At 37.0% G+C, this 17,927-nt stretch overlaps 1 protein-coding gene across 1 annotated transcript; it reads right to left on the reverse strand.

Annotated features, from left to right (window-relative positions):
• Positions 1-15,894: 15,894 nt before the first annotated feature.
• On the reverse strand, positions 15,895-17,597 carry LOC128028730 (putative lipoyltransferase 2, mitochondrial). Its single transcript, XM_052616058.1, has 3 exons — positions 17,365-17,597; positions 16,537-17,010; positions 15,895-16,180 (listed from the first exon to the last, which is right to left on the reverse strand). The coding sequence occupies exons 2-3, from the start codon at positions 16,979-16,981 to the stop codon at positions 15,963-15,965; spliced, it is 663 nt and encodes a 220-aa protein (XP_052472018.1). The 5' UTR covers positions 16,982-17,010; positions 17,365-17,597; the 3' UTR covers positions 15,895-15,962.
• Positions 17,598-17,927: the final 330 nt, after the last annotated feature.

A 17,927-nucleotide genomic window follows, 5' to 3' on the forward strand; every position in this document is an offset into this window, starting at 1 on the left:
TAATTAAATTTTACTCAATAAAATGTACTTAAGTAGATTTACTTAATTTCCAAATGTGTTAAATTTACTTGAAAAATGCTTGTGCAAAAACTTGCCAAATAAAAATTAAGTAAATTTACTTATTACTTTTTTCAGTGCAGGAAGATGTGATAATTAATTATTTAAAATGAAACAATTATTAATTCAAATAAATTAATTAAATCAATTAGTTTGTGGCCACTTATCATATCATTCTGTTGCAAAGTGGACCAGACATGTTGATAGTCAAAAATCTGGTTTTGCAACCATGCATGAGAACCGCTCTGACAGGAAACTCTTAATGGTAGAAATTATTCTTCCGGAGCTCCTGTACACCCTGAAATCTCAAGGAGCAAAAGCACCAGCCTAAACATTCTCACATCCCATGAATGCCTGTTTAAAACCGGATTGGTACTCCATTGCCCTGAAGAGAGAATAAGACCTTCCTGACTCACAGGCATAAAACAGGGTCAAGAAGCTCTCTGCAGAAAACCGTTCATTCTGGTGCACTTTTACACCCTTGCTGGAGAGTCATAACTCGCTTTAATTTGACAGGCTGAGGGGTTTTATACGAGTCTCTCTCCATGTGACACTTATGAGTATGGCACCTCTAATCAATATGGATGATTGTAGTGTTGTTTATGAAGGCTGAAATTGTTTTGCAGGTTAGGGAACATTGCAGTGCATTGCATAACACTGCATGCTGAGGTGTCTCCCATTTTTCCACTGCAGTCCAAGTCATGCCCTCTTTCCTCCTTTCCATTCACCCACAAGCACTCCGCTTGAATACTAAAGCAGCAGGCCGACCACTTTGATTGACAGGCCGTTCGACCCTGACCATCAGTGATGGGTTGGTATGCACCAGTCCAATTACAGTATCCAGCCCGACCAGAACCCTCAATCCTATGGTTGGGTGCTTTTTCCTGACATGCTGAAAAACTCCATGGCAGGAAAGGCTTCTGCTTTATGGCACTCCTTTCACCTGAGTACATGGAGAAATACAGAGAGAAACAGCACTTCCTTTGAGTGGGTGTGTCGGGCCGGAGGGACGCCTCTACAGACTGCGGATAAACTAGAATGATGGGTAAAGTCTTGCTGCACACTGTCCTGTAAAAATAAATTATATGTAATAAACACTACAGTATTCCATAAAAAAAAATTTCCTTTTTGATTTCATGGTGACTTTATTATTTTCAAATGGTTTATAGGCGCACGTGTATGTCTGTGTGTGTGTGTAAAGAGAGAGACACATATCACATCTTTCATATCATTCTTTTCTTAAATGGTAGACTTCAATATAAATTTGATTAGTCCTGAAACGCAGTCATGAAGGTCAAGGTCTGGTTGATTGATTGATTGATTGACTGACTGACTGTTGCAGGTTTCTGGATTATGGTTGCATATGACTTCAATTTGAGAAAGAAAAAAAAACATTAATAATAATAATAATAATTATAATTATAGCTTCTTCCATTCTTTTTTTTCTTTCATTATTTTTTTATTAAATAAGTAATAGTAAAAGCTTATGTCAAGATTTACTTTCAAGACAAAACGTTTTCTTCATTATAATATGAAGTTGTATCAAACTGTTTTATTTTATGTTGCCTAAAAATATTTAAATTCAGTTTAAATTAGAAAGTAAAAACATGAACATCGTAGAATGGGTCTATTGTTTATTCACTGTGCAAATAGATAAACTGCATTTTTATAAATTTTTTAAATCATTAATGGATAAAAAAAAAGAATAAAAAAAGAGCATCATGTCATTGACCCCATAAACATATATATATATATATATATATATATATATATATATATATATATATATATATATATATATATATATAATTATTTAAATTATTTAAATAAGAAATTGAGCACCTATCACCATAGCATTAATGTAGGTGTAATTCATTCATTTGGCTGCCAAATAAAAGGTTTCAGGCAGTGAAATTACCATCAAGAGGCAGGATAGAGAGAGAGAAGAAAAAAAAAAAGTTAAACCAACCTGCAGAGTAACTCAGTTATATTACAAATGGGCTTGCAACTTGCAAATAAATCACAAAATACATCATCATCATCAGTATTAAGATGCATTACCTGCAATCTCAGAGATTACTATGAAATTCAGAAAAGCTTGCAATGTCTGTTTCCTTTGAATCAACCTAAAATGTGCCTCAAATTTACAAGGTCAACAAAGAAGAGCGGCTTCAAAGTGATTGGTCAAATGTCATTTACAATCAGGTACTTTTAAATGTCTAGAACTGACCGCTACCCATGAGCAAAAATAACTAAATTGAAATTAAATTCTTCAGGATAGCCTTGCGCAACTGCCAATGAGACAACTGGAAATGCTAACAATTAGTTTTCTCCATGTATTATTGACCTCCTTGGTTCAGTTTTTGTCATATAGTGCAATAAGAGAAATCATTAACATTAAACATTTAACCTTTCATTTAGATGGCATTCCAGACATCAATGAAAGGCTGTTTATCTTTCATATACTTATCATCTCTTAGTGAACTTGTTCCAAATGGCTTTAGGTTTTATAATTATTTCCTCATATACAATTAATTTCCTGAGTATGCCTTAATGCAGATGAGGGTTCCATTGTCTGTAAAGGACAGTGTGTTTGATTCATTGTGAAACATAAAATAATTAATGGTTTACTATGTCAAATAATTTACCTCAGAAATGTTCTTCTCAGACAACTGGTATCTGTGAGGATTTCCAGTCAGGATTTAGACTGTATCATAGTACTGAGACTGCTCTCTTTAGAGTTACAAATGATCTGCTCTTATCATCTGATCATGGTTGTATCTCTATTAGTGCTATTGGATCTTAGTGCTGCGTTCGATACTATTGACCATAACATTATTTTGCATAGACTAGAACACTTTGTTGCTGTTAATGGAAGTGCATTAGCATGGTTTAAATGACCTCCATAAATTCGTAACAGTGAATGAAGGGGTATCATATCGATCACAAGTGCAGTATGGAGTACCTCAAGGCTCAGTACTAGGGCCATTACTATTCACGCTATACATGTTATCCTTGGGAGATATCATCAGGAAACATGGTGTTAGCTTTCACTGTTATGCTGATGATAGTCAGCTCTACATATGACACCTCGAAAGACTAATTTTCAAAGCAGTGCTCACTTTCACATTTGCCCTCACTGCCTCATCCTATCCACCCCTACAGCTCTCCTGTCAAACTAGACCAGCGACAGCTCAACAGCCCAAAATAGTAGCACTCCTTTTCTAACAGCATGTTGCAAACACTGCTGCATCACCACAGCAGTTGTTTTTGTGTCTAAGCCATACAGAGCGGTCAACCCTGTTTGAGACTAGTCTAAATTTTCCCCACTCATTTATTATGATCATATAAAACCAAAGTAATTTCTTTAGAAGGGGGGAGGGGGGAGGTTTTAGAAATTAATTGTTCTCTTAGTCAACTGTGATTTCACCAAGTAGTGTGTTCCAGGGTCAACAGACCAAAAGCTGGCACTGCCAGTATCATTTGCAACTTAGCAGACATGTTTTAAAAAGCTACACAAATGTGTTATTAATGAGCCTGGCTGGTGTAAACGGTGGTAAAAGCTAGCACTGCTTGCTTTGTATATCCTTAGTTCTAGCTCCTCCACTTTCCCTGTTTGAATGCCAAACATAGACTACTGCCACTTGCTGGTATTTGAGAGTTATGTTCTCTTACGCAAGCATAGAGCATACACTCTAGCTGGACACTGGCCATTGGCTGTAGTCTGTTTTGGCTGGTTGGTCAGCTTGTCTCGAATCCGACAAGCTAAGACCAAACTGACTAGTTAAAAAAGTGTTTCAAGCCTCTCTAAAACCAGCCTTCTGAATCAGTTATGACCAGGCTGGAAGACAAGCTAAAACCAGCCAACCATTTAAAGCTGTTTTTAACTGTTGTTAAGGAACAACTATAGGAATCTTTAGCAAAATATGTTGATCCAGGAACAAGTCATTCTTTGCAACATCACATTTATGCTGTGATTGCTGCAACATAGTCTGGGGTTTTGACTGTGTGTGGACTAGCTGAGGTCTGTTTTGGCCTACTCATTGTTCTCAATGTTTAAAGATCGATGACAAGTGCCACTTTCCAGCTTCTTCATTAAACTCTCCTGACACTAACTTCTTTTCCCCAGGCATTGTCTCAACCCCTGCTGCTCGAGATAACAGAGCAGCACAGCCATAACTGAGTGTTTCCACACTATGGCTTATGCCTGCAGCATAGACAGCAGCAACTTCCCATCCACATATCACATCCTCACTCTTCTCATGATAGCTGATTTGAGGAAGGTTTTCACACATACACCAGCAATATGGCTCTCAGCTACTCCTATATTACAGTGAGTGATCATTACAAGATAACTTATGGTGTGTTCCATTCAACTCAGAATAGTTTCTTTGTTCATGGGATGTGAAATTTCCAACTTCCTACTTGGAAAAAATACATTAAAATTACATTTTAAGTAAAACTTAAAGGGGTCATATGATGCAATTTTGAGTTTTCCTTTCTCTTTGGAGTGTTACAAGTTCCTGGGGCATAAAGAAGATCTGTAAAGTTCCAAAGACTAAAGTCTCAAATCCAAAGAGATATTCTTTATAAAAGTTGAGTCAACAAACCCTACCTAAAACAGCTCATTCTAACACACCTCTACGTGTCTACATCACGATGTGCGAAGATTTGCATAACGCCGACCAAATGTTCACGCAAAGAAAGAAGGCGCTACCTTTATTTTTGCTGTTGCCGCCTCCGCCATGTTGTGTACACACTGTGTGTTTTGTTGTGAAAGCTAAACTACTTTGTTTGGCCTTCCAAAAGAGGACTCAACTAGAAATCAGTGGTTAAGTTGTATTTACAAAACTGTTTTGGGACAGTTCAACCCAAAATGTTCAGATGTGTGCAGCACATTTTGCAGAGGATGAGGACTGTTTCCTGTGAAAGAAGCCTACAGTGCTGTTGTCTGTTTCTATAAAGTTTGGCAGTTACAACTTTCCAAGTACAGTCTGGTGCTTCTGACTCAAAGTCTGTAAGTACGTTTTCATATTTAAAGAATTTGCCACTGATGATTCAAACACAAGTTTTGAGCAGTGCAGAGTAGTGCTTGTTGTTCGTCATTTCTCCGATAACAAATACAGATAAGGTTTTATGCTTATGCAGCGAGATACGCAACGCATAAAAAGACAGTGTAAGTCATTATAGTCAGAAATTATGTTCCCACTGTATGCAACAAATGACTAATTTATAATGGGTTTTATTGTCTTTTTCTTGTTGCGCCAGGACACACTGCATCAAAGTATGGTAAGGGGCATAACATTTCTGTCACATGCTTGAGGAATTCGCAGAATCACAATGCACTGGATAGCTGGCCAATCAGCGTATACATTACTTTTCAGGATGATGAGCTTTGTAAAAAACATGAATACATTTCAATACACCAAATATACAAAATTATGTTATTTTTAGCAAAATATTATGACCCCTTTAAACCTCATAAACACATGGCATTACACAAAACTACACAAAAGAATGTTCTTTTTAACATTTATCAAATGACCCCTTTAAAATATAAAATGATATCAACTTTCTTACATCCTCATAGATCTCAAAATTCCGACTTGTAAACAGAATTTGTTTGGGTTTTGTTTTTGGGAGTGAAAAAATTCAGATTAAGTATTGCCATTTCTTTTTCTTTTTTGATTAAATAATTAGTGCAAAAACAAAAAGATCAAGAATTCCTATTTGGGAAAATGCAACAAACTTCAAACTTGGAATGTCCATTTCTGATGTCAGACAGATGTTTGTCTGTGAACATAAAAGTTGATCACAAACAGCTCTTTCAAAAGCAGTGAAAGAGAATAGCTTACTAATAAATAGCAGGTGCACAGTGTCATTCACACAATATGAAACACTATAATGGTTACGCGCATAATAATTAAATAATTTATTAACTGTTAATTTAACAACATTAAATGTAAAAACCCTAATGTACACATCTGATGAAAAAAAAAAAAACATAAGTGAAGAACATTCAAGTGAAGTCGAGCAGGGAATTCTAAGAATGTCAGTTTAATTTTTTTTATTATTATTATAAATTATACTATAATGTGTTATTTTTCATTTCTGAAACCCATAAATTTAACAGTTTTGCTATAAAATGTAAATAAATTAAGAGATTATTTAACCAAATAACTTTTTTTACAGTTAAAATCAGTAATTTTTTTCAGTGGGAGAATTTTTTTATATAAATATATATATTATTTCATTAACTTTAACTCTTTGAGGACTTGATTCCTCCTCCGGTGAAATCAGCTGCTGAGTTTATGGGTGGAATAAACATAGGGCAGGACTTTTACTTTCTGACACCTGGAGTGTCCACCTCTGCACAGAGTCTTTCCTCAGCAGACTTCTTTCATTTCCAAGAGGGTTACAATCACTTCTAATCTTCCATATGCACCTAAACGGATGTTCATATGTGTAAGTGCTTCTGAAATCTCTTTCGGGAGGGATGGGGCTTCCACAAAGTTCATGTTCCAAATGGTAGGGGTACGTTTTCCCAGTGTTATCCAATCTCACTGAGTGGGTGTTGCTATGACAACAGTGATTGGTCCTCTTGTTGTGAGCCCAAGTCTACACCAAAAAGCGGTGCAGGTGGCTCACAGAGGACACTGGAAGGCACTTTGGCAGGGATCCCAATTCGTCGGTCACCAACGTGATGTCGAGAGTGACCAACAGAAAGGGGACGTCTCTGTTACGTATGTAATCCTCGTTCCCTCTGGGAGGGGACTTCATGTCCTGTCCCAACAACTTCTATACCCCCACTGAGTAGCCAGGTCACTAGCTCCGCTCCTCAGCAAAAACCTGGTGTGTGTTGTACCTGCTGCCTCTGTATGCTCATTTAGTTTCATTCAAAGCAGATTGGCCTCTTGAAGCGAGATCCCAGTTTGTTGGGTTTATAAACAGAAATACAGATTATCTGATTAAAACTGCTGGATCTTATAAAGCTCATTTTATGTAAAACAAAACTTACAGCATAAGTTGGACTCCAAAAAATATCAATTAATAAAGACCAATACATGATGATGTCTTCAACATCAGCAAGTAGCCAAAATCTCCTGATTATATCCTTTTCACACTGTTTTTGCCATAACAAACACAGTTACAGCAGCCAAATAAAAGCTAACATAAAAAAAAAAAAAAAAAAAGTTTAAGTCAAACTGCCTAACTACTGATCACCATAATGGTGATGTCAGACCAAACTATTATTTTCAATAAACCATCAACATCTAAACCTCTGTTAATCTCAATAAAAACCTTTTGTAAATATATCAGAAATAAAATCAGTACTGCTTTTTTTTTTTTTTTTTGCTATTTCCTGTTGGGTTTTCACTTTCAATAAAAATTTTACTTCTGAGCAATGTCCACCTCTTGTGTGATGGGGAGGTATATGAGAATATAAGAGGATAATGTGATTTTTTAAATGTTTTTAGAGAATGTTATCCTAACTTTTAGGATAATATTCTGGGAACTAAAATAAAACTAGCAGCTGAAAACATTTCAAGAATATGAACATTTCCAGCTGGTATGTCCACTAAAGCAGTTTTAGAAAAGCCCTAAAAGCAGAAAACAATCTAAATCGAATGTGATTTCAACTGAGGGGCACCCCTTGGATCTGATTTATTTTACTTCAGGAAGCAAGTTAACTTTTGACTGTAGGAAACCATTTTTTGCATGTTCTTCGCTACCTTTAAGAGCAGTTTCATTCCTCTCAAGCAGACACAATGAGCTACAGAAAATGCATTGACCTGTGCCAGAGATTCATCACAGGAGGAGACACAGGTGTGAGACAGGTGTATGCAATTTTTTGGCCTCCAGCATGCTCAAGCGGCATTTAATGACCTATCTGACTGTTGACACTGTGATAGCCTGTGTTTAAATGTTTTGTGCTAGAGGCTCACCTTCTTTCAGAGGAAAGGCGTACTCATGTCTAACCCCCGCCTTTCCATTTCTGTGGTTGCTGAGGCACCTCATGAGATGGATGCTTGCGGTGACATTTACAAGCTGGAGAACATGGCATAAGTTTGTAATTTGATTTCTTTTGAATAGGAATCATATCGTGACAAAAAGGTTGTTTACTGTGACATCTGACTCTGAGTTCTCTCTCTCCAAGTGAACAGGAGAAATGCAACGTGATTATACCCAATTCAGCTATGACTCAGAAATCACACCGCCTACTGTCATCAAAGCCATGTAGTACTACCTCCGATTTTTTCTCAGGAAATCTTACATGGCTACTTGACAGGTAGCGGTTATGCTTCATTCTATGGCTGTTCTCCAAGCTTATCAAGCAGATGTACCTAAGGAGCAAGATGAGGGTGTAGGCCTAACTCCAGAGGCTGTTAAGGAGCTCAAGTGTGCAACAGATTTGCATCCATGTCAGAAATCGTGGCATTTGAGCACCATCTTTGGCTTACGCTTACTGACATCAAAGAAAATGACAAAACTTTCCCTTTGGATGCCCCCATGTCTAAGGATTGGAGACTACATTAGACATTTCAGCCAGCAAAGCAACAGTCTGCTGTTTTTTGCCAGCTCATCGCATGCAGGTCTAGGGAGGTCGAGCAGCAACCACCTGCAGTTTGTTCATGCTCGTCTTCTCTACAGTGCTTTTGAGAGGCTCAACAGAGTGAAACATAGCCTATGGAACCCCCTCGTGAGGACCTGGCTACAAGGTCTTGTCCGCCAGTTCACTCACGGCAATGTAGACAAATAGACCTGAGCTCAACGGCCAAGGCCTTTCATTCTCAGGCCCCTACTAGTAGTTCCTGATTGCTTCGGTCATCATCGATGTCAGGCTTTCTTTTGAGAGTTTGAACAAACCACACAAATAGGTTCAACAAGTTTCAAACATAGAACATTCAAAGCCCTTGGTAGATTATTGGGCCACATGGCAACACCTGCCCAAGATCTCGCAGTGGGTACTATGTACCATTCAACACAATTACACCATCCAATTACAAAAAGGGCTGCTGCCTTTCAGTGGGATTTTCCCACGACAGTGCTTCCTTGGGAGGTCTCAGTTTTTAATCAGAAGGTTTGGTCAATCCTAGATAAAGAGGCTTAAGAAGAAATACTCAGATGGAGTCAGGCTTCTACAGCCATTATTTTGTAGAGCCCAAGAAGGATGAGGTTTTATGTCCAATTTTGGCCCAAGGCACCTTTATAACCTTATGTGGAAAATTTTTACCTCTTGGTGTAAGCAACGCAACCTATATTCAGTTAATTTCCCTGAATGTTTAAAATGGGAGTTTCTGCAGAGTCATTTTTCAAAGGGGGTGGCCCCTGCCAATCTTTAGGTTGATGTGGAAGCCATATCTGCTGAACATGTGCCCTTGGGAGGTGTTTATGTAGGACAGCACCCTCTGGTTCTCCCATTTCTTGCAGGGGTTGAGACGGTTTAGGCCTTTCCGCCTTGCAAGAATTCTTTCATGGGATTTACAGTTACAGCCGAGAAAGTCCAAAAGCGCAAGCCATTACAAAGAAAGTAATGGAATTTATTGTATTAGATGACCAGCCATTTTCTGTAGTAGAATACCAAGGTTTCCACCGTCTTATGGCACACATGGATCTGCGACACACACTACTCAGCAGACAATACTTTTCGGATGTGGCTCTACCCGAAATCTAGAATGTGTTGTCAGCTCATGTTCATAGTCTACTTAATGCTGAGGACAGATACATGAGTTTTACCACTGATATATGGAGCGCTGATGTGCTCACCTACCTAACCTGCCTTGTATGGCCCACACTCTTCAACTGGCCGTAATTGAAGGGTTGCTCTCACAGCACAGTGTAACTGACATCTTAGTGACTGGAAGAAAAAAAGTTGGCCATTTCAATCATTCGCCGATCACATACTCCCGACTTCAGAATGTGCAGCCACAGCTGGGCCAGCCAAAGAAAAGGCTACAACAAGATGTTCCAACTCGATGGAACAGCACATATTATATGCTGTCAAGTATAATGGAACAGAAGCATGCTTTGGGGGCATATGCTGCAAACTACGAATTACCTGCAAGCCTCAGCTTGTACCAATGGGGTTTAATCGAAAACATATTGACTCTTCTTGCACCATTTGAGAAGCTTACAAAGGAGATCAGCTTTTCCACTGCGACTGCAGCAGATGTCATCCCCTCAATCGTTGCACTGAAACATCTCCAAAAAAACCCAGCTGAAACGGATCATGGCATTAAAACCCTCAAATCCACTCTTTTAGAAGCGGTTGTGAAAAGAGTCAGCAATGTTAAAATGGAGCCCTTGTATTGTCTGGCTACGCTACTCGATCCAAGGTAACAAAACAGGAGAACTGAGAGAAGCGACGAGATACGCTGAGGGGAATGAAGTGTGCACAGAGGCGCCAGCAGAAAAAATACCACACAGAGCAAGCTCACTGTTGGCGATGCACGCTGAGATATTGGAAGAAAATTCTGAAGTGATTAAGTATATGGTCAGCCGTACAGCACTGGAAATGCAGAGCTACCTGTCTGAGATACAGATACCAAGAAGCGAACAACCGTTTGTGTACTGGCGCACAAATAAGAGCCGCTTTCCTGTCCTCGCTGAAGTTGCGCGAGCGTACCTGTCCGCACCCTGCACAAGAGTAGACAGTGAACGTTTGTTCAGCTCAGCTTCACATGTGCTGGATGAGAAACGAAACAGACTAACTTGTGGCAAAGCTGAAATGCTTCTTTTTGTAAAGAAGAACTCGCATGCACTTTTGAAAAGCCAGAAATAAACATCAGGGGCCCGTTCTTCGTACGTCGCTAACTCAGTTAGCTGGATTTGATTGTTGACGATTTGGCATGATCTTGGATCGTTTGGTTCTTCGAACCTCATCCGGGAGCTGCTGTCATAGCAACAGGTCTGTAAGCTTAAACCTGCTCGGGAGCAGCTTATTTCATGTAAACAGGATTAGATTGCTTCTTTTCAACCAGAACTGATACTCAAAATGTGTCTGCTAACACCGCTACTTTATTACAAGAGTAGCGTACTGATCCAGGGACAATAATATAAAATAATAATCATTAAAAAATATTTAAAAATAATATAAAAATGTTGTGTAGTCCATAACAGCCTACTATAGACACAGCCAGTTATACTCACTGAAATATTTATTTGTCATAAAATTATTATTCATAATTGTATTAGAGTCTTACACACATACTATACAGATAATAGAGTCGTGCATTATTTTGAGTGATGACTGCTATTATAAGAGTGGCTTGATGGAGCGCAGGAGATGCAGATAACATGATATTGACCCTTAAGAAACGTACATTAATGCTGTCACGTAACAAATCTGTCCAAATATAAAATGAAATGAATAGATCATTTCTACATTGAAATAAAAATATAAAGACTGCACAACTATTAAAAATTGTGAATCTAAATAATTGGGAATCATGAAAAAAATTATAAGAAAATAAAAACATGTATCTATTATATGTTTCATGTAACTAATATAACATTTATGTAGTTTTGTTTGCTTGGCTGTTTCCTTATAAAAGTCCAGAAATTTGTCAAGTTGTTCGTCAGGTGTCATTTTAAATTATATGACGTCATTACATTGCCTTCTTGCCACCAGCCAATTGCTGCACTGCTGATCATGGTTTCGAGTATCGATACATATCCCCTTTTAAGCCAACACATGAATGCGCAATTATCTCAGATAACTCAATCCAGCGATACTAATCATACACAGCAGGTGTGTTCGAAGAACCCAATTAGCCGGATCAGGATTTGCACCATGATATCATCTTGGATGTGTCATTTGATCTCGGATGTAATAAGCGACGTACGAAGAACAGGCCCCAGTTCTTTAGGCTATAGGATGAATATTTATTTATTTTACCTTAAAATTACATTGACTTAATTTGATTTAAAACGCACCTGCTGTAGCATCTTTGTTTTACTTTGCAATAAAACTTAATTTGATTTTGACTTTGACTAAATTTAAAAATGAAAATTTTAGTCTGGAGTGTTGAATGCGTTTTGATTTTGTTGCTTGGATTGTGGAACTATGCAGTTGTTGCCTTTAAAATTACATGGTTACAGTTAATGTTTTCATTTAAGGTTTCAATCCAATCTAAGAACAAAAACTAAATATTTTATCAGTACGACTATGTTTGTATTGAATGCTTACTGCTCTGCTGTTAATTAAAATGGTTACAGTTATTTTTTTCGATTTCAAAACCCAGTTCAGCCTGTTAAATACCAAAATATTCTTGTTTATGTATACTTTCATTCTTTCTTTTTTTTTTTTTTGCTTGATAGAAAAAAAAAAAAAACGGAAATTGGTATTGGAATCGGCCAGTTTGTTTGTTAAAAATCGATATCGGAATTGGCCATGAAAAATCATGATCGTGCATCCCTAATGTAAATATACAGGATTTTAAGTACTGATCACCATAAGGGTGACGTCAATTTAAAATATAATTTCTAATAAACCATCAACATCTCTGTTAATCTCATTAAGAACTTTTTTACATTTATGACAGAGATAAATCTGGTTTATAATAAGTGCAGTTGGTAATACTATTACTATATACTATATACTATTATTTACGAGTTTGACACCAAGCAGAGGTTGGGTTTTCACTTTCAACCAACATCTGACTTCTGAGCAATGTCAGTCCACATCTATTGTGATGGGAAGCTTTATTAGAATGTTAGAGAATAATGTTTTAACAATTTTATCAATGGACATTTTTAGAATGTTTTTAGAGAATGTTATCCTACCTTTTAGCAGAAAATTCTGGGAACTAAAATAAAACTAGCTCCTGAAAACATTCCTAAAACATTATAAAATTCTAGGTGGGCAAGCACTCAGCACTTGACGCTTTCCTGGTATTTAAAAAAAAAAATGTGGGCCTCGTGAATTTTTTCGTGAAGTATATAGTTATTATTTCTTTAATGTATAATTATTTATGTTCATTTACTTAGAAACACTAAATTCTAAATACAAGGACATGAACAGCTCAGGGCAGAATGTCCCTACTGTTATATAATCAATACGCTAATCACGGATGCATTTCTTTCTTGCCAATAGCAGCCGTTGTGTTTCCACATAACTTCAGAGCATCTGGCAGTGGATCGCCTTATGAAGTAGAAATATTATGCTTTCGACTCTGAGTCAATCAGCAGCTTTGGTAAAAGTATTAATGGGCTCTGAAAGATTTTGTTGTGCTTTAAATAAAATGCACCATATGGTGTACTTAATCTTAAAACTATTCTTCAAAAAATGGTAAATAGTAACATATATCAAGTGTTTCTTTAATTATGGAAAGTCAATGAAAAACTGTCATCCAGATGGGGTCTAAGAGCTGGGGTCGCAGAACTCCTATAGCCTTCTCACCAGGAGAAAAAGGGCATACTTAAGATGCTGCTGTTTGATCCAATCACAGTGCTTGCCTCATTACAACCATCTTGTAACTTTATTTTTTTTAGAAGATTCCTGTGGTTACCAAAGCTACATTTATTTGATCAAAATACATTAAAACAACAATATTGTGAAATATTTCAATAACAATTTAAAATTGCTATTTCTGTTTTAATATGTCTTATGATGCAAAGCTGTATTTTCAGCATTCATTACTCCAATCTTCAGTGTAACATTATCCTTCAGACATTATTTGAATATGCTGATTTACTGCTCTAGAAACTTATGGTCACAGCTGAAAATATTTGTGATGATTAACAATGGTTCCTAACAAAGAATGAAAACAGTCTCTCTCTCTCTCTCTCTCTCTCTCTCTCTCTCTCTCTCTTCGGGATTCTTTGAAGAACAGAATAGAAGCAATATAATTTATTTGAAACAGAAATCTTTTGTAAAATTATAAATGTCTTTTTTGTCACTTCACAGTTCAATGCATCTTTGTGAAGAAATAATAATAATAATAATAATTTCAACAACTGTCAACAACTTAAACTATTCCAACTATCTGCCAACCTCCAAAAAGCACCATAAAATCAATATATGCAAGTCTCATGAATTCACACTAAAGCTTTGTGTGAGGAACAGACTGAAATTAATTATTCACTAAAAAACAGTTTTTTTGCTTTGTCCCGAAATGCAACCACAAGTCTTTGGATGGAAGATGCCTGTTTATTGCTTTCCTACCGATGGAATGCAGCAGAAACTCTAGGTTTGTACCGTAAGCTAAACTGATATGACAATTATTCCATGTCAACACCACTGTGACGAGAGGGACGGGGCCAAGAGCCGAGGGAACGGAGTGAGACAGGATACGAGACACCTGAGCCACTCACTTTTTTTGGTTTGTGAAACCCGCCAATCGCCACTTTACCCAATTGTATTTCGGCATTGTCGGGTTGCCAGTTGGCGGAAATCACAGCATATTTAATTTCATTCATTGTTAATTGAGCTCGTTCCTGTTTGTGTTGTCATCTGGAAACCTGCGTGAGCATCAAGTCTGAGGAGGGGCCGGGTGAAAAAATCCTCTCCAATATTTATAATTTGGACAAAATTTTATATACATAAATGTAATTTTTTAGGTCATAAAATAATTTATGTTTTGATTGCTGAATTGCAGCATTATTTTGGGACTACCTTTAACTCATGTAACAATAGGGCTTTAAAACAAGGACTGCTGGAGCGCCCCTGCTTCCTGGACCCACGAGGACACCAGTGTGCACGCACGGGGAAGAGACCGGTCTCCCGGGGAGAGGCGCGTTGGACTCAGCGGCGGTAATGAGGCTCCATTTCCGTCAGGTGTGTGCCCCATCACAGCCGTCAGCCCTGGCTCATCCACACACCCTCTTCTCTGACACACCCACTCCTGTCGGGAGCCTTAGGACGGGGTGCCAATTCTATATGTTTTATTTGTATTTATTGTATTATTTAAAAGCCCTTGCTGCATGTACTGCATTTAAGCTAACTGAGACTTGTTATAGCACTTCTATATCATTCTATGAACATATGACTTCTATGATTGCTTCCATTGTCCTCATTTGTAAGTCGCTTTGGACCATTTAGATGTCAATATAACATGATTTACTGCTCAAGAAACACTTCTGATTTTCGGTTAAAAAAGTTGTGCTACTCCGTTTATTTATTTATTGGTGAAAACTAATCATTATTATTGCAGGATTCTTCAATGAATATACATTTTTACAGGAAAGTCATTAATTTGAAATAGAAATATACTGTAACACAAAAGAGATTTTAATATTACTCTTGATAAATGTAATGAATTATTGCTAAATTAATGTATTAATTTCATAATAAAAATACAAGTATACAGAAAAATTACTTACTAAAACCTCTGAACAGTACAATAGCAGTACAACAGTATAACTATACTGTTACGTTGTATAATTATATCATATTAATTGGTAATCTCATTAAATCTTTCTTTTCTTTCTCAAGACTCGTGTGTTTGCTAACTCGTGTGTTTGCTAATCAGGATCGTAGTATTGTGACCTCAATTAATTTAGCACATACCCATTTATTATTAGTGTTTTCACATTTTATGTTAGTTGGAGGTTACCTCTTTGATTGTATCACTTCTGCCTTTGAACATATGAAGAACATTAACTCCTGTTCTTCACTGTTTATATGTTTCACTCACTCAAGCTACATTTCTCAACAAAACCCCTGAAGAAAATCTGTTTGGTCATCGATGAACAACAATTCTGGTCCATGCCATTCTTTGAAGCAACTTTGTTTCATGAATACTGCAAGCATACCATACCATTCCCATCTGACAGCAGCTCTGTACCATGGTACCAAAACAGTATTTTTTTTCAGGAAGGTAAAATAATAGCAAATAGAAATAAAATAATTTTTATGACAATACAAGCACATATTCAAACACTTAAAAGCATTCATACATTTATTAATTATATGTTAAAGTGCAGTTGAATTGTTCAGTAAAGGCTTCCAGCAGTTTTGGTATGGCTTCCTCAGGTGGGACGTCCCGCCCCAGCTCTCGGCTCAGTGACGTCACACCTTTACCCACAATCCCACATGGCACAATGTTGTCAAACCAACTCATGTCTGTGTTGCAGTTAAGAGCCAGTCCATGGGAGGTGATGTATCTTCCACAATGGATACCTGCAAAACACAACTATTACCTTTATTTTGCTGTCAAAAGGTACTTTTTTAAACCTGGAAATAGTAGAAACCGGTTTTATAATTTTAAATAAATAAATTATATACCAAAATGAAATTATATTATGTATATTCTGCACTAGGAGACAAGTGAAACGAAAATAAACTGTGAAAATGAAATGCTCATGGGATCACAACCATTCACAAGTTTGGGATCAAGTAAGATTTTTTTTTTTTTTAGTTTTGATGCTTTTGTTCTAAAATGGGCAAATTTATAATAATAAATTACATACAGAGATGTCCAAATGTTTGACCAGTAATCAACACAATACAAAAAGTAAACCTAAACAGTTACTTACCAATTGCACAGATTTTGTGGTTGCCCACCCAGACACCTGTATCTGGAGACGTGGAGGCTTCGATCCCAAATGTACTGCACATCTTGATCACCGTCCTTTCCAGTTCACACACATACCATCTCACACTCTTCTTAAAGCAGGCCAGGTTGAGGATGGGATAACACACCAGCTGACCAGGACCATGAAACGTTATTAGACCTCCTCGGTTGGTACGGAAGAAGTCTGCGCCCAGAGCTTTGAGCCTCTGCTCCTCCTCAGGAGGGTAAGGAGCCTGTCTGATGCCGATGGTGTACACAGGCTCGTGTTCACACAGTAATAAAGTGTTTGGGCTAGTGCTGCATGAATCCAGATGCTGCTTTATGTGCTGCTGCTGGACCTCCAAGGCACTGCGGTAAGATATTCTCCCTAAACGCACCACTTTCACAGCTGCCTTACCGACTGACATTGTTTTCAGGTGGGTTTTTGAAGCATCAACTAAAGAGACAGAAAACAAGGTCACAACTACTTCCTGTATTTCATTTGTATTAATCCATAAAACATCATTCAGTGGATATAAAACACATTGGAAAGCCATTGTGGAATATTTTTTCTAATACCTTTTCAAAAATAATGAATAAAAATGATAAAAGCACATAAGAAACTTGCCATGTTAAAGAAAAAAAAGGCTAATTCAAATGTTAGGCCTATTACTTTTTTATTAGATCATAAATAGGGATATGTTTTTATAGAATAATATTATGTAGAGTGTTATTTAAGAAAAAAAAAAACTATCCATATGTTATAAAAAATTACAATATATAAAATAGAAATTGTAAAGTTCACTGATACCTGGTGCAAATGATCTAGAAAGTTGGCAAGGAAAATCTGTAATGTCCACATTTTAAACCAGCTTTAACACCAGATCCACAACAAGTATAAACATAAACTGATGTTAGAAGCCCAGAAAGCTTGATCCTTCTGTTAAAATCATGGAGTCATCTCTTACTGGACGCCGCCATACTGCCAGTGCAGATCTTCCTCTACTGTGACTGAAGGCGGAGCGCGTGCTGCATTACTGCCATCTGCTGGTTTGGGGAGATAACCCATACTTTTGTACTTTACAAACATGTCATAATTTACTCATCAAGGTTATTAATTTGCTTTCTTCTGTTGAACACAAAAGAACATATTTTGAAGAATGTTGTTAACCAAACGGTTGATGAACCCCACTGACTTTCATAGTATTAAAACAAAAAACAAAAAACACCACCACCAAATGTAATAGTTAATTACATTTTTAAGAGCATGATTTATGACCACTGTATAAAATAAATTAATAATTATAATAATAAAGGAAGCAGTTATTGTAATTTAGATTCTTTTTAAAGTGCTTTATTAATCAATGACACAAG

This window comes from Carassius gibelio, chromosome A15, assembly GCF_023724105.1.
Source record: "Carassius gibelio isolate Cgi1373 ecotype wild population from Czech Republic chromosome A15, carGib1.2-hapl.c, whole genome shotgun sequence".
Taxonomy (NCBI): Eukaryota; Metazoa; Chordata; class Actinopteri; order Cypriniformes; family Cyprinidae; genus Carassius; species Carassius gibelio.